Source organism: Pristis pectinata, chromosome 11 (assembly GCF_009764475.1).
Source record: "Pristis pectinata isolate sPriPec2 chromosome 11, sPriPec2.1.pri, whole genome shotgun sequence".
NCBI classification, from domain to species: Eukaryota; Metazoa; Chordata; class Chondrichthyes; order Rhinopristiformes; family Pristidae; genus Pristis; species Pristis pectinata.
The window spans coordinates 3,263,406-3,288,660 of record NC_067415.1 but is presented as its reverse complement, the minus strand read 5'-3'; the positions used below and the strand labels follow the sequence as shown (position 1 = coordinate 3,288,660).

At 48.2% G+C, this 25,255-nt stretch overlaps 1 protein-coding gene across 1 annotated transcript in view; it reads right to left on the bottom strand.

The window, feature by feature from the left end:
- The window catches only part of LOC127575709 (autophagy-related protein 16-1-like), a 68,543-nt gene that overhangs the window by 29,329 nt on the left and 13,959 nt on the right, over nt 1-25,255 (bottom strand). The window contains exons 4-8 of the mRNA XM_052025694.1: nt 9,160-9,233; nt 7,351-7,602; nt 6,725-6,790; nt 5,521-5,607; nt 4,532-4,594 (exon numbers count right to left, since the gene is read on the bottom strand). Coding sequence (XP_051881654.1) covers nt 4,532-4,594; nt 5,521-5,607; nt 6,725-6,790; nt 7,351-7,602; nt 9,160-9,233 — 542 coding nt within the window. The remainder of the gene's footprint in view (nt 1-4,531; nt 4,595-5,520; nt 5,608-6,724; nt 6,791-7,350; nt 7,603-9,159; nt 9,234-25,255) is intronic.

Genomic DNA, 25,255 nt, shown 5'->3' with positions numbered 1-25,255 from the left:
CCATCGTGTCTATGCCGACCACTATGCCTGCCTGTTCTAATCCCACTTGTCTGCATTAATTCCATAACCCTCTGTGTCCTGGAGACAAAAGAGGCCGCAGATGCTGGAATCTAAAGCAAAAAACAAACTGCTGGAGGAACTCAGCGGGTCAGGCAGCATCTGTGGGGAGAAAGGGACGGTCGACGTTTCGGGCTGAAACGCTGCATCAGGGTACAAGTACATAGTTCGCTGAAAGTGGCATCACAGGTAGACAGGGTGGTGAAGCAGGCATTTGGCACGCTGGCCTTCATCAGTCAGGGCATTGAGTACAGGAGTTAGGATGTCATGTTACAGCTGTACAAGACATTGGTGAGGTCGCACCCAGAGCATTGTGTATGGTTTTGGTCACCCTGTTATAGGAACTGGATATGTAAGGGTTAATAACGTACAGCTGTTATTACTTCAACCATGGCCTGACTATAGTTATGACTGCAAGATGTGCAGGTGCTTGGGAGTGCTTAAGGCATATCTTGTTTTGCTAAAAGTTTGCTGTAAGCAACTGCCCAAGTACGTGCAACTCTGCACGTAGGCATCTTTAGATTAAGTATAAAAGGAGGGACACAAACGTGTAAATCTTTGAGTGGGGATCAGTACAGAGCTCGGGTTACACTGTTTACTCTTTCTCTGTATCCCTCACTCCCGTTAGTGTTAAATAATAAAGCGCTTATTGTACGCTCCTTGGTTCTGCTGTTGTCTACTTTATTACAGCGTGGACTGACTACCACAGAAAGGCATCATTAAACTGGAAAGAGCGCAGAGGAGATTTACGAGGATGCTGCCAGGACTCGAGGGTCTGAGTTATAGGGAGAGGTTGGCCAGGCTAGGACTTTATTCCTTGGAACGTAGGAGACTGAGGGGGGACCTTATAGAGGTGTAAACAATCATGAGGGTCAAGGAGACACAGTCTTTTTCCCCAGGGAAGGGGAACTAAAAATAGGGGGCATAGATTCAAGGTGAGAGGGGAGAGATTTAAAAGGAACCTGAGGGACATCTTCTTCACATAGAGGGTGGTGGGTGTATGGAGCAAGCTGCCAGAGGAAGTGGTTGAGGCAGGGTACAATAACAACATTTGGACAGGTACATGGATAGGAAAGGTTCGGAGGGACATGGGCCAAACACAGGCAAATGGGACTATAGCTTGATGGGCACCTTGGTCGGCATGGACCAGTTGAGCCGAAGGGCCTGCTTCCTTGCTCTCTGACTGTATGACTCTATAACAGGACTCTGGACTAGTCCAAATGAAGGGTTCTGTCTCGAAACGTCAACTGTCCATTTCCCTCCAGAGATGCTGCCTGATCCGCTGAGTTTGTCCAGTAGTTGGTTTCTTGCTCCCTCTCTGCCCTACTCACTCACCTGTCCAGGTGCCTCTTAAATGTTGTTCCTGTTCCTGCCTCCACCACCTCCTCTGGCAGCTCATTCCAGACACCAACTACTCTTTGTGCGAAAAATTTACCCCTCAGATCTCCCTTAAACCTCCTCTCTCTCACCTTGAACCTGTGTTCTCTTGTTTTAGACTCAAGGAGAGATATACTTGGATTTTCAAAAGGCTACCAGACAGTAAACAGACGATGTGGGTCGGTGCCTTGTAGAACCACGTAACCTGCCAGTGGAAAGGAAGCTAGTCACAAAGTCAGAAGAGAGAAAGTAGCAGTTAAATTTCTGGAGTGATGCAATTCAAGAGCAGAAAAAAATCAATTAAATTTGTATCAAATCCTGGTCAGATCACACCCAGATCACGGTGAGAAGGATATACTTGGTATTGGTTTATTATTGTCACATGTACTGAGATGCAGTGAAAAGCTTTTGTTTGCATAGCATCCAGACAGATCATTCTGTACATAAGTCCATCGAGGTAGTAAAAAGAAAGAGCGAATGCAGAATAAGAACCTAAGAACATAAGAAATAGGAGCAGGAGTCGGCCATCTGGCCCGTCGAGCCTGCTCCGCCATTCAATAAATCATGGCTGATCTGGCCGTGGACTCAGATCCACCTACCTGCCTTTTCCCCAGAACCCTTAATTCCCCTACTATGCAAAAATCTATCTGACTGTGTCTTAAATATATTTAATGGGGTAGCCTCCACTGCTTCCCTGGGCAGAGGATTCCACAAACTCACTGCTCTGTGGGAAAAGCAGTTTCTCCTCATCTCCGTCCTAAATCTATTCCCCCGAATATTGAGGCTATGTCCCCTAGTTCTAGTCTCACCTACTAGTGGAAACAACCTTCCTGCCTCTATCTTATCTATCCCTTTCATAATTTTATATATTTCTATAAGATCTCCTCTCATTCTTCTGAACTCCAGCGAGTATAGTCCCAGGCAACTCAATCTCTCCTCATAGGCTAACCCCCTCATCTCCGCAATCAACCTGGTGAACCTCCTCTGCACCGCCCCCAAAGCCAGTACATCTTTCCTCAAGTAAGGAGACCAGAACTGCACGCAGTACTCCAGGTGAGGCCTCACCAGTACCCTGTACAGTTGCAGCATAACCTCCCTGCTCTTAAATTCAATCCCTCCAGCAATGAAGGCCAACGTTCCATTTGCCTTCTTGATAACCTGTTGTACATGTAAACCAACCTTTTGCGATTCATGCACAAGGACTCCCAAGTCCCTCTGCACAACAGCATGCTGCAATCTTTCACCATTAAATAATAATCTGATCTTCTATTTTTCCTTCCAAAGTGGATGACCTCACATTTACCAACATTGTACTCCGTCTGCCAGACCCTTGCCCACTCACTTAACCGATCTACATCTCTCTGCAGACTCTGCGCATCCTCTGCACAGTTTGCTTTGCCACTCAATTTAGTGTCATCAGCAAACTTAGATATGCTAGAATATAGTGTTACAGTTACAGAGAAAGTGCAGTGCAGGCAGACAATAAGGTGCAAGGGTTACGACAAGGTCGATTGTCATCTTTACCGTGTAAGATGTCTGTTCAAGGGTCTGATAACAGCAGGAAAGAAGCTGTCCTTGAGTGCTGAAGAAGGTAAGAATAAAGGTCAGAAAGACTGAAGGGATTGGATCTCTCTCAATAAGGCTGACGGGTGACCAAAGAGAGGTCTGCAGAACACAAATCCTGGCTCGTAGACAGGCACAGAAGCTATTTCTAACTGGCTCACAAATACAGGAGATCCAGGAGAAATCCAGCTGGGAATTCTGGAGAAACTCCTTTACCGGAGAGTGAGGGGTGTGGGAGAGGGATTGGTATCGGTATTGGTTTATTATTGTCACTTGTACCGAGGTACAGTGAAAAACTTGTCTTGCATACTGATCGTACAGGTCAATTTATTACACAGTGCAGTTACATTGAGTTAGTACAGAGTGCATTGAGGTAGTACAGGTAAAAACAATAACAGTACAGAGTAAAGTGTCACAGCTACAGAGAAAGTGCAGTGCAATAAAGTACAAGGTCACAACAAGGTAGATCGTGAGGTCATAGTCCATCTCATTGTATAGGGGAACCATTCAATAGTCTTATCACAGTGGGGTAGAAGCTGTCCTTAAGTCTGGTGGTACGTGCCCTCAGGCTCCTGTATCTTCTACCCGATGGAAGAGGAGAGAAGAGAGAATGACCCGGGTGGGTGGGGTCTTTGATTATGATGGTGCAGGGGAGAAACAAGAGCACAGGGCAGATGGACAGAATGGCCTGGCGGTGTGTGGGGAACACATTTAATACCCCAAGGTGAATCCAAGCTTCGGGAGAAAGCCAAGGAGGGGAAATCATGAAAGGTGGGATGAGGGTCAAGTGTGGTGCTTTCAGATTAAATACAGCAGGTTAGAAATTGGCCCTTCGGCCCATCATGCTCCTGCCAGCCATCAACCACACACTTACACTAATCCCATTATATTCACTACCTCCACCCTCTCCCTCCCCAGTCCAGCTACCCGTCACCTCCTCACCTGGACACGCCTATTGCTTGAAACCTCCCTCTCCTCTTTATACCGGCCATCTCCCCTCAGTCCTGAAGCAGGGTCTCGGCCCGAAACATCAACTGCGCAGATGCCATTCGACCAGCTGAGTTCCTCCAGCAGCTTCTTATTTTGCTCTAATCCCATTTTACTCTCCCCACATCCCCATCAACTCCGTTCCCCCCCCCCCCACCCCAGATTCCACCCCTCACCTACAATAGGGGCAATTCACAGCGGCCAATTAACCCACCGACTCCGCACGCCATTGGGACGTGGAGCACCCAGGGGAAAACCCACGCGGTCTCAAGGAGAACGTGCAAATTCCACACACAGACAGTGTAGGAGGTCGAGATCGAACACGGGACTCTGGAGCTGGGAGGCAGCGACTCTGCTGACTGTGCCACTCTGCTACCTACGGGTTGGACAAGATCATATCTTGAGGCACGCCACAAATGGACCTCCTCTTGACCTCCCACCAGCAGAGGAGCGATCTGGTCTCCACCAGATCCACCTCACTGTAACACAGACACTTCCATGAATGGCCATTGTGTTGTCCAGAACCTACAGGCAAAACATCACTTACCTAAAGAAGCCTTTGAAGGACTGGAGAAACTTGGGCTGGTCTGGAAGACCGAAGGAGCCCGACCTGAAATTAAAGGCAAAGTGTGAGGCTAAATATTAGTGGTCTTGGTGAGCAAGGGTCAGTTGGTCAAAGAGGACTTGGGCAAAGGTAGACAGAGTGGTGAAGAAGGCTTTTGGCACACTGGCCTTCATCAGTCAGGGCACTGAGTATAAAAGTTGGGAGGTCACGACGCGGTCGTACAGGACGCTGGTGAGGCCACACTTGTGTTCAGTTCTGGTCGCCCTGCTATAGGAAAGATGCCATTAAACTGGAACGAGTGCAGAAATGATTCACAAGGATGTTGCCAGGACTTGAGGGACTGAGTTACAGGGAGAGGTTGGCCAGGCTGGGACTTCTTTCCTTGGAGCCTAGGGGAATGAAGGGTGATCTTAAAGAGGTGTATAAGATCATGAGGGCCATAGAGAGGGTGAATGCTCTCAGTAAGCGGTTCTGGAAAGAGACAAGGAGAAGTTTCTTCATCCAGATGGGGGTGAATCTTTGGAGTTCTCTGCCCAGGAGGCTCAGTCACCGTGTACATTCAGGACAGCGATCGATAGATTTATAAGGGGTCCAAGGGACACGGGGGTGGTGCAGCAATGGGACACCGAGGTGGAAGATCAGCCAAGGACTAATCAAATAGGAGCAGGTCTGAGAAGCAGAATGTTTCATGCTGGGACTCCATGTCCTTCAGTGGGTGTACCCAAACCTTCTTGAGGCAGGACCCTCCTTTCACACCAGTTGACATCAACGGGACAGGGGCGATCTCACCTATGCGCGATCCCAAACGACATCCAAGTCAACTGCTCCCCCTCGATCCCCACCACACCCCCCCGACTCCAGTCCCCTGACCCAAACCCAGAGCAATTTCAGAATAATTCCCCATTAGGACTTCCCCAAGGATGGAACCAGAACGAGTTCTGTCATAACTACACCGGTGGGCTGTTGTTTACCTGGTACCCCAGCGTAATTTGAAGCTCCTGTCTCCTTTTTGCCCCACTTCCTGCGGCGGGACAACAAGTCCCTGGTGAACTGTCTCCCTGAAAACAGAATTTCAGAGTTAATGTCATGAAGACTCAGGACCACACAACGCAAAGAACGTTCTCTGGACTTAAAGGGTTAAACTACAAGGGGTTACACAAATGGGTGCTACATTTCCTGAAAAGTAAATGGCATCACGGCTTGGTACGGCAACTGCTCTGCCCAGGACCGCAAGAAACCGCAGAGAGCAGTGGACACAGCCCAGCGTGTCACGGAAACCAGCCTCCCCTTCATGGACTCTGTCTTTACCTCTCGCTGCCTTGGTGAAGCGGCCAGCATAATCAAAGACCCCAGGGGATCAGTGGGTTAATTGGTTGCTGTGAATTGCCCCCCAGATTCAAATTAATTTACTGTCATATACACCAGGGTGCAATAAAATTCCTTGCTCATGTGAAGCCCACAGAGTAAACTATAAGTACAACAAGAACACAGCAACAAGTGCAAAACAACAGAATGGTGCAAAGTATCGTCGTACAAACTGAGGCAGTGCAAAAACAAATGCTAGAGTGACAATAACGGAAGAGGTGGAGTTAAGGGTCCGAGATCGTGGCAGCTCCACCGGGAAGGGGACGTGAGAGAGGTGATGGGTTCAGCAGCGGGGAAGAAGCTGTTCTTGATTCTGGATGTCCGGGCTTTCGAGCTCCTGTATCTTCTCCCAGAAGGTAGAAGAGAGGAAGGGGAACAGCCGGGGGGGCAGGTGTCCCTGACAATACCGTTAGCCTTCCTGAAGCAACGCACAGTGAAGATGGACTGGGTGGAAGGAAGTGACGAGCCTGTGACGGACTGGGCTGTGTTTGCCGCTCTCTCTGTCGGTCCAGAGCCGTCGCTGTACCAGGCTGAGATGCAACTTGTCAGGGTACTTTCTGTAGCACATCTGTAGAAGCTCACGGTGGGTGGGAGAGAGGTAGAATCTTTCAGGGAGAATTAGTGGGGGATGGGATTGCTCTGTGAGCGAGCATACAACTGATGGGCCGAACTACCTTCTGTATTGAATGAAAACACTAAAACAAAGGGTCAGCGTTGACCAGTTCGGCTGAATGTCCTCGTCCAATATCACAAGAACCCACCCTGCTCCTCGATCCCCACTCCCCCCAACAGAAAACACTTCTCACTCACGTCTTGGCCGAGATTGGCATGCTTGAAGCAATAGCCAGATCCTTCTGTAGGCTCCTCTGCTCAGCCCTGGGAGGAAGATGCACAAAGTCATCAACACTGCTCACCGCTGGAGCAGGGATTCAATGCAAGATCCATCACATGTCCCCAAAGTAACACAGCTGTATGATGGGACAGTGTAGAGGGAGCTTCACCCTGTGTCTGACCCTGGGAGTGTGTGATGGGACAGTGTAGAGGGAGCTTCACCCTGTGTCTGACCCCGGGAGTGTGTGATGGGACAGTACGGAGGGAGCTTCACCCTGTGTCTGACCCCGGGAGTGTGTGATGGGACGGTACGGAGGGAGCTTCACTCTGTGTCTGACCCCAGGAGCGCGTGATGGGACGGTACGGAGGGACCTTCACTCTGCATCTGACCCCGGGAGTGTGTGACGGGACGGTGTAGAGGGAGCTTCACTCTGTGTCTGACCCCGGGAGTGTGTGATGGGACGGTACGGAGGGAGCTTCACTCTGCCATCCATTCCCTGCTCGAAGTTGAGCACAGAGACCGCTGTTTGAGGATCAGACCCTCTCCCCCGGTTGTGCCCCATCCCTCCCCACCCACCCGTGGAGGGAGTTGCGCTGATCATTACCTCAGTGGCTTCTCGATCCTGTTGTTCAGGTCCTGGGCTTCCTGAGCCTTGAGGTGCAGCAGGTTGTGTATCAGCTCGGACGTCTCGAGCTCCCGCGTGCGAAGCTGCTGCCACTGCTCCTGGTGCTGGAGCTGCAGGGCGTCGTACTCCTCCTTCACCGTCCGGTTCGCCTGCTCCAGGTCCGCCACTCGCGTCCTCAGCTCCTGCCGCTCCGCCTCCAGCTCGCCCAGTCTGTCCAGCAGCTCAGCCAGCCTGGGTGGGACAGGGGTGGGACAAAGACAGCTCACCGGCTCCCCACTACCCACTGAAACTCCCACACCGACCCTGGGCAAGTCCCAACCCCCACCCAGTGCACCTGACTGTCCCGGAGAACAGAGGGGCGCAAGAGGCCACTGGCTCCTTCCCTCCACCCCCTCTGCACTGGCTGCCTCCCTTCCCCAGCACTGAAGACCCACACTCAACAATTCAGGAACAGCTTAGAACAAGTACAGCACAATTCAGGCCCTTCGGCCCACAAAGCTGTGCCGAACATGTCCCTACCCTAGTAATTACTAGGCTTACCCATAGCCCTCTATTTTACTCAGCTCCATATACCGATCTAACAGTCTCTTCAAAGACCCTAACGTATCCGCCTCCACCGCCGTTGCCAGCAGCCCATTCCACACACTCACCACTCTCTGAGTAAAAAACTTACCCCTGACATCTCCTCTGTACCTACTCCCCAGCACCTTAAACCTATGTCCTCTTGTGGCCATCAATTTTGTGGCCATCAATTTTGTGGCCATCAATTCAGCCCTGAGGAAAAGCCTCTGACTACTTACCCTATCAATACCTCTCATCATCTTATACACCTCAATCAGGTCCCCCCTCATCCTCCGTCTCTCCCAGGAGAAAAGGCCGAGTTCCCTCAACCTGCTTTCATATGGCATGCTCCGCATCGCAGGCAGCATCCTTGTAAATCTCCTCTGCACCCTCTCTATGGCTTCCACATCCTTCCTGTAGTGAGGCGACCAGAATCGAGCACAATACTCTAAGTGGGGTCTGACCAGGGACCTATATAGCTGCAACAATATCTCACGGCTCCTAAATTCAATTCCCCGATTGATGAAGGACAATACACCATATGCCTTCTTAACCACAGAGTCAACCTGTGCAGCCTCTTTGAGCATCCTACGGACTCGGACCCCAAGATCCCTCTGATCCTCCACACTGCCAAGAGTCCTACTATTAAGACTATATTCCGCCAACATATTTGACCTACCAAAATGAACCACTTCACACTTATCTGGGTTGAACGGCATCTGCCACTTCTTAGCCCAACTCTGCATCCTATCTATGTCCCCCTGTAACCTCTGACAGCCCTCCAAATTATCCACAACACCCCCAACCTTCGTGTCATCCGCAAACTTACTAACCCACCCTTCTTCTCCTCCACCATCAGATGTCTGAACGGTCCATGAACCCATGAACACTACCTCCTTATTGCTTTTATTTCTGCACTATTTATCTATTTTTGTAATTTACAGTAATTTTATGTCTTTGCACTGTACTGCTCCCACAAAACAACACATTTCACGTCATCTAAGTCAGTGATAATAAACCTGATCCTGAAAAAATAAATTCAGAATGATGCGAATATTGTCAATATGTAAATGACCGTCTTCCAAAATAAAAGCAAATAAAATGCACAGGGGCCAGATTTCACCTTAGGAGCACATGTTGCTTCCAGACCTCTGCTATCCTATGTCCCTTGTACACTGATTCCGGCCAGCTCCCAGATTGCCCAAGTGTCCCCGGATGTGAGCCTACCTGTTCTGGGTCGCTTGCAGTTCCACCTCCTTGCGTCTGTCATCTTTGTTTAGTTCAAACACCTCCTGGGCAAGCTGAGGGAAATACAGTGAACGTTACAGTGGCACCTGTAGTACACGGAGTGAGGCAGGCTTCTTGGCCCTTGCACTTTATTTGCACCAGAGAAAGCATCCTATCCCAACGCGTCACGGCTTGGTACGGCAACTGCTCTGCCCGGGACTGCAAGAAACTGCAGAGAGGTGTGGACGCAGCCCAGCACAAGTCTCACCTTGCAGAGTCGGGAGTTGGAGCCAGATTTGGAGTGGGACCTTTGAAAAGAGGTGAGTCTCTGTGCCTGAGCTTGTGAGTTTTATCTTGCAATTTGCAAATTGTTACCAGTTGATTGGCTTATTAACAGCAGCAGATAAAGGGAAGGCTGGGATAAACAGAGTGGCCAGTGTTAGAGTGGAAAGTGTGATGGCAGGAGGAAAGATCCCTTCTTTGCTTTGGTGTTCCCTTTAATGCCAGGCCAGAGTAGTGAGAATGGCTCCAGGTCAGTGGTGTGTTCAACCTGTGAGATGTGGGAGTTCTGGGAGACCTCCAGTCTTCCCTGATAACCACATCTGCACAAGATGCATCCAGCTGCAGCTCCTTACAGACCAAGTTAGGGAACTGGAGCTGCAGCTGGATGACCTTTGGCTCCTACGGGATACTGAGGAATACATAGACAAGAGCTAGAGGGAGGCAGTCACTCCGAGGCTGCAGGAGGCAGGTAGCTGCGTGACTGTCAGGAGAAGGATGGAGAATAGGCAGGTAGTGCAGAGTTCCCCTGTGGCTGTTCCCCTCAATAACGGGTATACCGCTTTGGATACTGTTTTGGGGGGAACGACCTACCAGGAGAAAGCTGCAGTGACCAAGTCTCTGGCACTGAGCCTGGTCAGGTGGTGCAGAAGGGAAGGGGGGAGAAGAGGAGAGCAATAGTGACAGGTGATTCCATAGTATCGGGGGGGGGGGGGGGCAGACAGGAGATTCTGTGGATGTGAAAGAGACTCCCGGATGGGTTGTTGCCTCCCGGGTGCCAGGGTCAGGGACGTCTCGGATCGGGTCCACAGCATTCTGAAGGGGGAGGGTGAACAGCCAGAGGTCGTGGTACACATTGGTACCAGTGACATAGGTAGGAAAAGAGATGAGGTCCTGAAGAGGGAATATAGGGAGCTACGTAGGAAGCTGAAAAGCAGGACCTCAAGGGTAGTAATCTCTGGATTGCTGCCTGTGTCATGTGCCAGTGAGGGTAAGAATAGGATGATTTGGCAGATGAATGTGTATAGGAAGGATGTGGAAGCTTTAGCGAGGGTGCAGAGGAGATTTACCAAGATGCTGCCTGGATTAGAGAGCATGTCTTAGGAGGATAGGTTGAGTGAGCTGGGGCTTTTCTCATTGGAGAGGAGGAGGAGGAGGATGAGAGGTGACTTGATAGAGGTGTACAAGGTGATGAGGCATAGATCGAGTGGACAGACAGAGACTTTTTCCCAGGGCGACAATGGCTAACACGAGGGGACATAATTTTAAGCTGATTGGAGGAAGGTATAAGGGGGATTTCAGGGGTAAGTTTTTTTACACAGAGTGGTGGGTGTGTGGAACGCACTGCCGGCAGAGGTTGTGGGGGCAGATACATTAGGGACATTTAAGAGACTCTTAGATAGACACATGAATGAGAGAGAAATGAAGGACTATGTGGGAGGGAAGGGTTAGATATATCTTGGAGCAGGATAAAATGTCAGCACAATATTGTAGGCCGAAGGGACTGTGCTGTAGTGTTCTATGAAACCAAACTCCCCTCCATGGACTATCTGGATGCGTCACGGCTTGGTACGGCAACTGCTCCGCCCAGGACCACAAGAAACTGCAGAGAGTTGTGGACACAGCCCTGCACATCACAGACACCAGCCTCCCCTCCTTGGACTCTGTCTTTACCTCTCACTGTCTTGGTGAAGCCGCCAGCATAATCAAAGACCCCACCCACCTGGGTCATTCTCTCTTCTCTCCTCTCCCATCAGGTAGAAGATACAAGAGTTTGAGGGCACATATCACCAGGCTCAAGGACAGCTTCTACCTCTCTGTGGTAAGACTATTGAACGGTTCCCTTATACAATGAGATGGACTCTGACCTCATAATCTACCTTGTTGTGACCTTGCACCTTATTGCACTGCACTCTCTCTGTAGCTGTGACACTTTATTCTGTACTGTTATTGTTTTTACCTGTACTCCATCAATGCACTCTGTACTAACTCAATGTAACTGCACTGTGTAATGAATTGACCTGTACGACCAGTATGCAAGACAAGTTTTTCACTGTACCTCGGTACAAGTGACAATAATAAATCAATACACCAGGCTCAATCAGCTTCCACCCCGCTGTTAAAAGAACAGTTCTCTGGTATGATAAAATGGACTCTTGACCTCTCAATCTACCTCATTATGACTTTGCACCTAATTATCTCCCAGTACTGCACTTTCACTGTAACACTACATTCTGCATTCTGTTATTGTTTTTCCTTGTACTACCTCGATGTACTGATGTGATGAATTGATCTGTATGGACAGTATGCAAGATAAGTTTTTCACTGTACCTTGGTACATGTGACAATAATAAACCAATTACCAGATGAGGCCAAGTGGGCAATAATAAACCAATTTCAACTGAAGTTTCTTTTGAATGCTACAATTAAATCTGCACCCTCTTCTCCCCTGGCTGTGGACTCCACACCCCGACCCTTCTCCTCCTGTCACTTTGGGTTCTTCTGATCTGTCATTCTCTGTCCCCTAGTCCTGGACCTCTCCACCGATGGGAACAATCTCTCCATCCAAAGGGATCGATAAGACAGAGGCAGGAAGATTGTTTCCACTGGGAGGTGAGACTAGAACTAGGGGACATAGCCTCAAGATTTGGGCGAATAGATTTAGGACGGTGACCAGGAGAAACTGCTTTTCCCAGGGAGTAGTGAATCTGTGGAATTCTCTGCCCAGGGAAGCAGTAGAGGCTACCTCATTAAATATATTTAAGACACAGTTAGATAGATTTTTGCATATTTGGGGAATTAAGGGTTATGGGGGAAAGGCAGGTAGGTGGACCTGAGTCCATGGCCAGATCAGCCATGATCTTATTGAATAGCGGAGCAGGCTCGCCGGGCCAGATGGCCGACTCTTGCTCCTATTTCTTATGTTCTTATTGTCTGTACCCTTCCTGATTTTAAATCACTCTCTGTTTACACCTCCTGCTGCCTCAGGAAAGCAGCCAACGTAATCAAGGACCCCTGCCACCCCGGACATTCTCTCTTCTCCCCCCTCCCATCAGGCAGAAGATACAAAAGCCTGAAAGCACGTACCACCAGGCTCAAGGACAGCTTCTATCCCACTGTTGTCAGACTCTTGAACAGACCTCTTGTACGATAAAGAACTCCTGATCACACTGTCTACCTCGTCATGGCCCTTGCACCTTATTGTCTGCCTGCGCTGCACTTTCTCTGTAACTGTAACACTTTATTCTGCATTCTGTTACTGTTTTTCCTTGTACTACTTCAATGTACTTGGGTATGGAATGATCTGTCTGGATGGCACGCAAACAAAAGCTTTTCACTGTACCTCTGTGACAATAATAAATCAATTATCAGACCCCCTCACAACCTCCTCTGTTGCCAGGAGAACAACCCTCGTCCAACCACAGAACCAATGTCCCTCAACGAAGGAACGTTGGTTCCATATCTCAGTAGCAAAAGTCTATTAATCGCTGATTTAGGGTCAACATCCACTGCACTTTGTGTGAGAGAATTTGGTCATGGGCAAATTCCATGGGTTAGTAGGCTCAGTAGATTGAATGGGCTCGTCCTGTGGCCAATTGCAGTCAGTGACCACCTCTGTCTAGACCCATTGATGAGGAACCCTCCTCGGGCAAGGAGGAGGGGTTGGAAGAATCAGGCCGAGAGTCTCGCTTATCCCTCTGCTACCTCCAGAATCAACCAATCCATCTCCCCACGGCAGCTATCACCTCCCTCATCACCTCACCGTCAACTGAGCTGCCCTACGTTTGTTTGCCAGTTTGCATTCCCCCTCCCCCCTCCCCTCCCCTCTTTCCCCTAGAATGAGATATCTGGTTCTTTACTCGCAAAGAAAGCACACCAGTGGCTCTGCTTTGTTAGGAGCTTAAAGAGGTTTGGTATGTCACCAAAGATCCTTACAAATTTCTATAGATGTACGGTGGAGAGCATTCTGACTGGTGGCATCACTGCCTGGTATGGAGGCTCCAATGCACAGGATCGCAAGAGGCTGCAGAGGGTTGTAGACTCAGCCAGCTCCATCACGGGCACAACTCTCCCCACCATCGAGGACATCTTTAAGAGGCGGTGCCTCAGGAAGGTGGCATCCATCACTAAGACCCTCACCATCCGGGACATGCCCTCTTCTCGTTACTACCATCAGGGAGGAGGTACAGGAGCCTGAAGACCCACACTCAATGATTCAGGAACAGCTTCTTCCCCTCCGCCATCAGATTTCTGAACGATCCGTGAACCCATGAACACTACCTCGTTATTCCTTTTTTTTTTGCACGATTTATTTATCTTTGTAATTTATAGTCATTTTTATGTCTGCACTGTACTGCTGCTGCAAAACAACAAATTTCACATTATATAAGTCAGTGGTAATATATCAGATTCTTTCCCTTCCTTCCCTCCCACACCAACCGACAAGGACTCCATGTAAGAAACAACTCCATTTTAAAATTTTCATCATCCTTTTCAAATTTATAATACAAAATTTGAACTGCAAAATTATGAGAGGGTAGATAAATTGGTTTATTATTGTCACCTGTACCGAGGTACAGTGAAAAACTTTGTTTTGCATGCCATCCATACAGATCATTTCATCACATCAGTGCATTGAGGTAGTACAGGGGAAAACAATAACCGAATGCAGAATAAAGTGTTACAACTGCAGAGAAAGTGCAGTGCAGGCAGACAATAAGGTGCAACGTCATAACAAGGTAGATTGTGAGGTCAAGGTTCCATCTTATCGTACTAGGGGACTGTTCAATTGTCTTATAACAGTGGGATAGAAGCTGTCCTTGAGCCTGGTGGTACGTGTGTCTTCTGCCTGATGGGAGAGGGGAGAAGAGAGAATGCCCGGGGTGGGTGGGGTCTTTGATTATGCTGGCTGCTTTACCGAGGCAGCGAGAAGTATAGACAGAGTCCATGGAGAGGAGGCTGGTTTCCGTGATGCGCTGAGCTGTGTCCACAACTCTCCGCAGTTTCTTGCAGTCACGAATAGATCGTTCGTTAGATAGTTAGAATCATCTTCCCAAGGTTGGGTATTTAAGACAAAAAAGCATAGGTAGGTATAAGTTGAGAGGGAGGAGGGGATCTGAGGGGGATTTTTTTCCATGGGGTGGAGGGGTTGGAATCTGGAACGCACTGCCTGAGGGGGTGGTGGAGGCAGAGACTCTCACAACACAAGTACTATCCGGACAAGGACATAAATTGCCAAGGCTTTGAAGGCTACAGACCTAATGTGGGTAAATGTGATTAGTATAGGTGGACAGTGTGGGCCAAAGGGCCTGTGCTATATGACTCTATGACCCTGTCCCTACTTCCAAAACCACCTCTAACCCTGTATCTCTCTCTCCGCCAACTCTGGCCTCTGGTGTACCCTGTCCCAACGTTTAATCGATCCACTGCTGATGCCTTCATCTGCCTGGGCCCCAGGCTCTGGAGCTCCCTCCCAAAACTTCTCTCTCCCCTCCACCCCACCACCCCCCCCCCCGGCCCCCCTCTCTCCCTGGTGATAAAGGTATTCAGCGTGCTTGCAATCACTGGCCATGCATGTGGGACGTCACGTAGCAACTGTACAAGACGTTGGTGACACCACACTTGGAGTGTTGTGTGCAGTTCTGGTCGCCCAGCTATAGGAAGGATGTCATTAAGCTGGAGAGGGTTGCAGAAAAGATTTCACGCAGATGTTACCGAGACTGGAGGGCTTGAGTTATAAGGAGAGGGACTGTTATCCCTGGAGCAAAGGAGGCCGAAGAGTGACCTTAGAGGTTTATAAAATAATGAGAGGCATAGATAACATGGATGGTCACAGTGTTTTTCCAACAGTCGGGGAGTCTAAAACTAGAGGACATAGATTTAAGGTGAGGGGGAAAGATTCAGAACATCGAACATTACAGCACAGTACAGGCCCTTCAGCCCACAATGTTGTGCCAACATTTTATCCTGCTCTAATATCCATCTAACCCTTCCCTCCCACATAGCCCTCCATTTATTTCTCGGTTTATTAAAAATTATGTTAAAAATAAAGATTTATTTTTATTTTACAGGTACAATAACAGCTTTTAAAAGCCAGTTGGCCAGGTACATGGATGGGAAAAGTTTAGAAGGTTACGGGCACCATATAAATCCTATCTGTGATAGATGTAATTCGGAGGTGGCTTCCCTGACACATATGTTTTGGTCCTGTCCTGTTCTGGAAAAATATTGGAAAGATATTTTTAATATTATTTCAACTGTACTGAATACTGATTTACAACCTCACCCAATCACTGCAATCTTTGTGCTACCAATGATGGAATCTGGCCACTTATCTGCTGCTGCTTGTCGTGTGATTGCCTTTGTTACATTAATGGCCAAGCGATCCATTTTGTTTAAATGGAAGGATCCAATGCCTCCCACCACTTTTCAACGGTTTTCTCAAACTATATCATGTTTAGACTTAGAAAAAATTAGGAGTGGCACTGTGGATTCCTCGCTTAAATTTGAGGAAGTTTGGAGTCCATTCATTCAATATTTTCATATGATATAGATCCCTTTTCAATAATCTTTGAACGTAGAGGATCGGAGTTGACGACATAATGATGCTCTTTGTCCATCGAGAAATATCAGTCCAGTTTTGTGTTCTTCTGAAATTTATTTCTAGTTTGTTTTGTTTTATCACTTATAACTTTTTTCAATTTGGGTTTTTTTAATATAATAAATCTTCTTCTTTCTCGTTTTGATTTTTTTTGTAATATATTCATTTACTAAGAAACCGTGGGGTTTAGAATATATCTTTTTTTATTCTTTATGACTGTATATCTCATGATTGTCCTCCCGATCTCTCTGTATCACGTGTATAATTACCGATGTTGTATGTATTATTCTGTATTAATCTGAAAATAATAAAAAGATTGAAAAAGAAAGAAAGAAGGTTATGGGACCAACGCTGGCAAATGGGACTAGCTTGCCCGGGGCACCTTGATCAGCATGGACCAGTTGGGCCGAAGGGCCTGTGTCCGTGCAGTATGAATCTATAAGATTTAAAAAGAACCTGAGGGGCAACTTTCTCACAGAGGATGGTGGGTATATGGAACGAGCTACCAGAGAAAGTCATCAAGGCAGGTACTGTTACAATATTTAAAAGACATTTAGACAGGAACATGGGTAGGAAAGGTTTAGAGGGATAAGGGTCAAGTGCAGGCAAATGGGACTAGCTCAGGTAGACAACGTGGTCGGAATGGACAAGTTGGGCCAAAGGGCCTGTTTGCATGCTGCATGACTCTAAGACTCCTTCTTTAACCAAGCATATGGGCACTTCTCTTCAGTAGCTTTGTAATTAAACACATTGATAACATTGATTGATCCCCTATGGAATGGAGGAGGTTAGATAACCTAACCTAATCACGGCTTGGCACGGCAACTGCTCTGCCCATGACCGCAAGCAACTACAGAGAGTTGTGGACACAGCCCAGCACATCACAGAAACCAGTCTCCCCTCCACGGACTCTGTCTACACTTCTTGCTGCCTCGGTAAAGCAGCCAACATAATCAAAGACCCCACCCACCCCGGACATTCTCCCTTCTCCCCCCCTCCCATCGGGCAGAAGATACAAAAGCCGGAAAGCACGTACCACCAGGCTCAAGGACAGCTTCTATCCCACTGTTATAAGACTATTGAACAGTTCCCTAGTACGATAAGATGGAATCTTGACCTCACAATCTACCTCGTTATGACCTTGCACCATATTGTCTGCCTGCACTGCACTTTCTCTGTAACTGTAACACTTTATTCTGCATTCTGTTATTGTTTTCCCCTGTACTACCTCATTGCATTGATGTGATGAAATGATCTGTATGGATGGCATGTAAAACAAAGTTTTTCACTGTACCTCAGTACATGTGACAATAATAAACCAACTTACCAATTTAAGGTGACCTAGTGTCAGAAGGCATTTGACAAGTTGCCGTAGAACTGAAACTCCTGCAGTGAAAGGGGCTGTAGGGGCAGAGACAGAAAATGAGCTCGGTGACGGGAACAAAACGTACAGGGAGAGGTTGTTTCCCTTGAGGGAGGTGTAGAGTGGAGCTCCCCAGGGTTGGTACTGGGGTCTCTACTTTGCTTAATGTACCATAATGACTTGGGCACAATTTCCACGTCTGCAGGTGATCCCAAAACTTGGAGGTGTGGTGGTCTGTAACAGGTTTCATGGAGAAGTGGAGGGGCTGGTGGAGTGGGCAGAGAGGCGGCAGGTGAAATTTAGTGCAGAGAGAAGTGGTATCTTTTGGCAGGGAGGATGAACCAGGAGGCAGTGTAAACCAGGAGGTGTGGTTCTGGACGGTGAGCGAGAACAGGGAGATCTGGGAGTATCTGTGCAGAGTTGGTTGGAAGTGCTCAGGCAGGTTGAGACTGTGGTTAAACAGCACACAGGACCCTGGGCTTCATCAACAGAGGCACACAAGTTAGGGTGAACCTTCGTAAACCCTGGTTGCGCAACGGCTGGGGGGCTGCGTCCGGAGCGGACCACGGCGGGAGGACCGTATCCATTGTGGGCCACACTTTGGGGAAGATGTGACACTTTGGAGAGGGTGCAGTAGAGATTTCCCAAAACGATTCCAGGGGTGAGGGACGTTAGTTCTGTGGATGGATCTGACAAGCGGGGGTTGTTCTCCTGGGAACAAAGGAGGTAGTGAAGGGGGCTGACAGAGGGATTTATGATCATGATGGTAGCACAGCTGGCAGAGCCGCTGCCCACAGCTCCAGTGACCCAGGTTCGATCCTGACCTTCAGTGCTGTCTGTGTGGAGTTTGTACGTTCTCCCTGTCACCTCATGGGTTTCCCCCCCCGGTGCCCCAGTTTCCTCCCACACAGACGTGAGGGTCGGTGGGAGTTAATTGCCCACTGTAAATTGCCCCTAGTGTGTGGGTGAGGGGTAGAATCAGGGGGGAGCTGATGGGAATGAGATAACAAAATGGGATTGGCATAAATGGGTGTTCGAAGATCAGTTCAGAACTCAATGGGCCAAAATGCCTGTTTTTTTGCGCTGTGTGACTCAAATATTTCCATTGGTGGAGGAGTCAATGACCAGGGGATGTAGCATGAAGGTCATTGGCCAAAGAACCTAAATGACACAGGAGGAAGGTTTCATAAAGGAGCTGGGTAAGTATCAGAAAGGAAAGTTTGCACAGAGCTCGTACAGACTCAATGGGCTGAATGGCCTCCTTCTGCACTGCAAGCATCCTGTGAATCTATGGTGATGTTTTGATCTGATGAGTGGCTTGAGACCCCGTTGCCTCTGCTGAGCTCTCAGCGGGAGTCAAATGTTCAGGATCTCAGGCTGAATATACAGACACATTCCTCATCTTCAGTGCAATCTGGAATTCTTGCCCTGGAAAAGTTGCTGGGAATGGATTCGATCCACAGTTTGCATGTTCGCCCTCTGATTGCCTGGGTTTCCTCCCACACTGCAAAGACGTGCAGGTTGGTGGATTAATTGCCCCTCGTGTGTGGGTGAGGGGTAGAATCTGGGGGAGAGTTGATGGGAATGTGGGGAGAATAAAGTGGGATTAGTGTAAATGGGTGGTTGATGGTTGGCACAGACTCGATGGGCCGAAGGGCCTGTTTCTGTGCTGTATGAATTTATGACTCTAATATTTAAGCCTCAAAGGAGAATTCAGAGCTCGACATTGGAAGAGAAAGTCCAAATGATTAGAGAAACAAAGGACTGCAGATGCTGGAATCAAGATGAAAAACACGATGATGCTGGAGGAACTCAGCAGGCCAGGCAGCATCCATGGAGAGAAGCAGGTGGTCAACGGTTCGGGTCAGGACCCTTCTTCAGGACTGAAGGCCACCTCTACATTGGTGAGACCAAACGCAGACTCGGTGACCGTTTCGCAGAACACCTGCGCTCTGTCCGTAACCGCGACCTGCATCTCCCCATTGCCAGTCACTTCAGCTCCCCCTCCCACACTAACACTGATATGTCAGTCCTCGGCCTCCTCCATTGCCAGGAGAATTCCAAGCACAAACTGGAGGAACAGCGCCTCATTTTCCGGCTTGGAACCTTGCAGCCTAACGGCATGAACATTGAATTCTCCCACTTTAAGTAATCCCCACCCCCCTTCCCCAGAACACCCCCCCCCCACCACCATGCTTCTTCCCTTCTTCCCTTTCCTAGCCCTTTTTTTCCCCTCTCTTCTTACCTTTGACCCATCCCCCAGTGGATCTGCTCTCCCCTCCTCCCACACACCTGCCCATCACTATCTACCCATCACCACCTCACAAGATCACCTGGTGCATCACATCATCACATGGTGCCCACCCCGCCTCCCCTCTTTTGTCCACCTATCACTGCTCTGCTTTTCCCTCCTATATATTAGGCTTCCCCTTTTCCTATCTTCAGTCCTGAACAAGGGTCCTGACCTGAAATGTTGACTGCCTGCTTTTCTCCACGGATGCTGCCGGGCCTGCTGAGTTCCTCCGGCATCATCGTGTTTCTCATTCAAGTTCAAACGCTTACTTCCACCGGTTTGACAGGCAGAAGTGTTGAGAATTGTGGATAATGACTGATCAAAACCTCACCAGGCTCACCAAGATACTGACATCATCCGTCCTTCTACAAGACACATCTTGTATCTACATTAGAGCAAAGTGGCTGTGGAAGCAGTGGATGTTCTGACAGTCAGATTGGAAAGAAGCAAATTACTTAACAGAGTCAAACAGGAAACTACAGACTGGTTAACCTGAAAACCAGAAAATGCTGAAATCTATAATTAAGGACCACAAGACGACACAGGTTTAAGGTGCTGGGGAGTAGGTACAGAGGAGATGTCAGGGATAAGTTTTTTACTCAGAGAGTGGTGGGTGCATGGAATGGGCTGCCGGCAACGGTGGTAGAGGCGGATACGATAGGGTCTTTTAAAAGACTTTTGGATAGGTACATGGAGCTTAGGAAAATAGAGGGCTATCAGTAAGCCTAGTAATTTCTAGGGTAGGGACATGTTCGGCACAGCTTTGTGTGCTGAAGGGCCTGAATTGTGCTGTAGGCTTTCTATGTTTCTATAATTAAGGAAGTGCCAACTTAGAAATTAGTAATATGATTGGGCAGAATCGACATGGTTTATGAAGGTTTCATTTGAGGTTCCGAACAGCAGATGGAGAAGGGGAACCAGAGGAAGTGGTCAACTTTCAGAGGCCTTCGATATAGTGTCACACAAGAGATTATTAAACAAAACTGGAGCACAGGGTATATTGTAGGACTAGGAGTACATTGCATGGTGGGTGCATCGTACTACTGTGGATTAAAGATCAGTTAATGGTCTGAAAACGAGAGGATGAAAAGCAACAGATCATATTCTGTTGCCACAGAGAAATGTGCAGTCTATATCAATGATCTGGATCAGGGACCAAGGATAATATATCCAGGTTTTCTAATGAAACAAAACTGACAGCACAGGGTGCAAAAAGATTTTTGACGTAGAGTTAGGCTAAATCAACAACAGATCACTGCTGACCACCTCTTGCACTACCACTGACTTGTTTCCCAAATGTCCACCCACCTCCACCCCCCTCCCCCAGATGCTGCCTGACCCTCTGAGTTCCTCCAGCATCTCATGTGTTGCTCCAGGTTCCAGCATCTGCAGTCTCTGGTGTCTCCTTTTTGTTTCCAATTGTGCTTTTTGCACTGATGTTCTGTATGCAGTTTTTTCCTTCACTGTCTTGTATAATTTACGTTCTGTGCGTTGTCTGTACCTACGTGCCTGTGATGCTGCTGCGAGTTTTTCATTGTACCTGTGCCTCACCAGACTTGTGCCTGTGACAATGTACTTGAGTTGAATGGGAAGGGACAAGGCAGATTAAATATTTTGTGGATAAACTGTGTCAGAGTCATACAGCACGGAAACTGGCCCTTTGGCCCAACTGGTTCATGCCGACCAAGATGCCCATCCAAGCTATTCCCTACCGTCGGGGAGGAGGTACAGGAGCCTGAAGACCCACACTCAATGATTCAGGATCAGCTTCTTCCCCTCCGCCATCAGATTTCTGAACAGTCCATGAACCCATGAACATTACCTCATTATTTTTTTTGCACTATTTATTTATTTTGTAATTTATGTCTTGCACTGTACTGCTGTAAAACAGCAAATTTCACAGCATATTAACCTGATTCTAATTTGCCCTATATCCCTCCAAACCTTTCCTATCCATGTACCTGTCCAACTGTCTTTTGAAAGTTGTTACTGTACCTGCCTCAACCACTTTCTCCGGCAGCTCGTTCCACATACACTGACTACACTTGTGTGTAAAAAAAAGTTGCCCCTCAGGTTCCGATTAAATCTCTCCCCTCTCACCTTAAACCTGTGCCCTCTAGTTCTGGAGTCCCCAACCCTGGGAGAAAGACTGTGTGCATTCACCCTATCTATGCCCCTCCTGATTTTATACGCCTCTATAAGGTCACCCCTCAGTCTCCTACGCTCCAAGGAAATAAGTCCTAGCCTGCCCAACCCCTCCCTATAACTCAGTCCCTCGAGTCCTGGCAACATCCACGTAAGTCCATTCTGCATTCTTTCTAGTTTAATAACATCTTTCCTATAGCTGGATGCCTGCTGAGGGCATCCATCTCGATAGAAAAAATAGATGTTGGGGTTTTTTTTTGTTAGCGGTGAGGAATGATGTTGGTGCTCAGTGGGAATGAGTGATCTTGTCCGCAAGTCACAAGGTAAGCAGCTGAGATGAGGTTACAGAGAAACTAGATACTTAAATAAGGAAGGAAATGAAATGTGGTTGAAGACAACCCGGCCCAAATTCCTAAGTGCCAAGCAGTATTTGGATTTTGTTAAATTCAGATTGAGGATCCCTGCAAAGAATGGAAAACTGAAACAATAACAAACAGAAGATGCTGGACATACTCAGCAGGTCAGGCAACATCTGAGGTGATAGAAAAAAAGTTAATGTTTCAGGTCCAAGACTATTTATGAGAAAAAAAGAAAACATTAGTTTTTAAAGGCAGAGATGGTGAGGGAGGGATATATGGGACAAAGAGGACAGAGAGTCATACAGCACGGAAACAGGCCCTTCAGGTCTATGCTGACTAAGATGCCCCATCCTAGCTGGTCCCACTTGCCAGCATTTGGACCATATCCCTCTGAACCTTTCCTATCCATGTACCTGCCCAAACTTGTCTTTTAAAAGTTGTTCCTGTGTACCTGATATCACTGATGGAATGCGACTCAGGTTTGTTTTTAAATGGGGACATGTGGGGAGCTTTGATTATTCTTCAGTTCGATGTAGCAGATCTGTAATGGCCTCTGTCTCCCTTATTTGGCTCCATGCCCCACCTTCGTCTCCTGTCAGACTCCACCATCTGCAGCCCTGTGTCACCTCCACCCCTCACCTCCCAGCCTCTGTCACTATCTCCACCCTCCCCTCCTCCATCCGCCCATCAACCCTCCTCACCTGGATCCACCCATCACCTGCCAGCTCTTGCTCCACCCCACCCAGTTATCTCCCTTCTATTCTTTTAGTCTAGATGAAGGGTCTCGACCCAAAACGTCGACTGTCCATTTCCCTCCACAGATGTTGCCCGACCCGCTGAGTTCTTTGTTTGTTGGCTGTCCCTCAGCCAACATTCTCCTCCTCAGGCAGTCCCTCGGGATCGAGGATGATTTTCTTCCAATATAGTTTTGTGGGTAAGGAACTGGCTAATGCAAGGAGATTGGCTAATGGAACTTGGGAGAATGAAGAGCAACCTTATAGAAATGTTTAATTCCAGAGGGTCCAGAGGAGGTTTACAATCCCAGGAATGAAAGGGTTAACATACGAGGAGCGTTTGATGGTTCTGGGCCTGTACTCACTGGAGTTTAGAAGAATTGAAACCTACTGAATATTGAAAGGCCTGGATAGAGTGGACATGGAGAGGACATTTCCATCAGTGGGAGAGTCTAGGACCAGAGGGCAGGGCCTCAGAATAAAAGGGCGTCCCTTTAGAACAGAAATAAGGAGGAATTTCTTTAGCCAGACGGCGATGAATCTGTGGAATTCATTGTCACAGACGGCTGTGGAGGCCAAGTCACTGGGTGTATTTAAGGCAGAGATTGATAGGTTCTTGATTAGTAAGGGTGTCGAAGGTTACAGGGAGAAGGCAGGAGAATGGGGTTGAGAGAAAAGACAAATAAGCCATGATAGAATGACGGAGCAGACTCAAGGGGCAGAATGGCCTAATTCTGCTCCCCTGTCTTATGGTCTTAAAATTATGAGAGGCACAGATAAGGTGGGCAGTAACAGTCTTTCCCCAGGGTAGGGGAGTCCAAAACTAGGGGGCATAGGTTTAGGGTGAGAGGGGAAGGATTTAAAAGGGACCTGAGGGGCAACTTTTTCACGCAGAGGGTGGTGGGTATATGGAACGAGCTGCCAGAGGAAGTGGGTGAGGCAGGTACAATGGTATCATTGAAGAAGCACTTGGATAGGTACATGGAGGGGCGGGGCTTGGAGGGATATGGGCCGAACGCAGGAAATTGGGACTAGCTGGGTGGGCGCCGTGGTTGGCGTGGACTGGTTGGGCCAAAGGGCCTGTATCTATTGCTGTATTGCTCTACGAGTCTATAACGGTAAACTCTCCCAAGGTAGATTGTGAGGTCAAGAGTCCATCTTGTCGAACTGGGGACCATTCAATAGTCTTATAACAGTAGGATAGAAGCTGTCCTTGAGCCTGGTGATACTTGCTTTCAGGTTTTTGTATCTTCTGCCCGATGGGAGGGGGGGAGAAGAGAGAATGTCTGGGGTGGGTGGGGTCTTTGATTATTCTGGCTGCTTTACAAAGGCAGCGAGAAGTGCAGATGGGCCAGAAGGTAGTCGATGGGACAAGTGGCTGGGTAGTTTGCAAGGTGGTGTGTTCCTTCCACCATTCACGTCAGACACCCAATGCGTGGACTCGAGGTTCTCAATCCCAGCCCCAAGGCTCCTTCTCCACTTTGAGCAGTCCCTGGGCCAGAGATTCCCAGGAGTCGATTGCTGCATCTGTAAATATTAACTCGTTTCTCTCTCCACAGACACTGACTGACCTGCTGGGCATTGGTATAGCAACTGCTCTGCCCGAGACCACAAACAACTGCAGAGAGTTGTGGACACAGCTCAGCGCATCACGGAAACCAGCCTCCCCTCCATGGACTCTGTCTACACTTCTCGCTGCCTCGGTAAAGCAGCCAGCATAATCAAAGACCCCACCCACCCTGGACATTCTCTCTTCTCCCTCCCCTCCCATCGGGCAGAAGATACAAAAGCCTGAAAGCACGTTCATCCAGGCTCAAGGACAGCTTCTATCCCGCTGTTATAAGACTATTGAATGGTCCCCTAGTACGATGAGATGGACTCTTGACCTCACAATCTACCTTGTTATGGCCTTGCACCTTACTGTCTGCCTGCACTGCACTTTCTCTGGAACTGTAAAACTTTATTCTGCATTCTGTTATTGTTTTCCCTTGTACTGCCTCAATGCACTGATGTAATGAATTGATCTGTATGAATAGTGTGCAAGACAAGTTTTTGACTGTACCTTGGTACATGTGACAAGAATAAACCAATTTACCTGCATTTCACAGCCTTTACATTTCTTTTTCTTTTCTCTTTCTCTAACAGTGCTCATTAAACAGCTTTGTAAATGACTTATCTCCATGGAAATCCTGGCCTCATCCCACCAGGAACATTCCCTTGGCACCAACAATCCCTCTCCCAGCATCCCAAATGTTTTTTCATATTTCCAGTTCAACCCAAAGGACTAACTCTCATTTCTCTCCCTCTCTGGATACTGCCTGA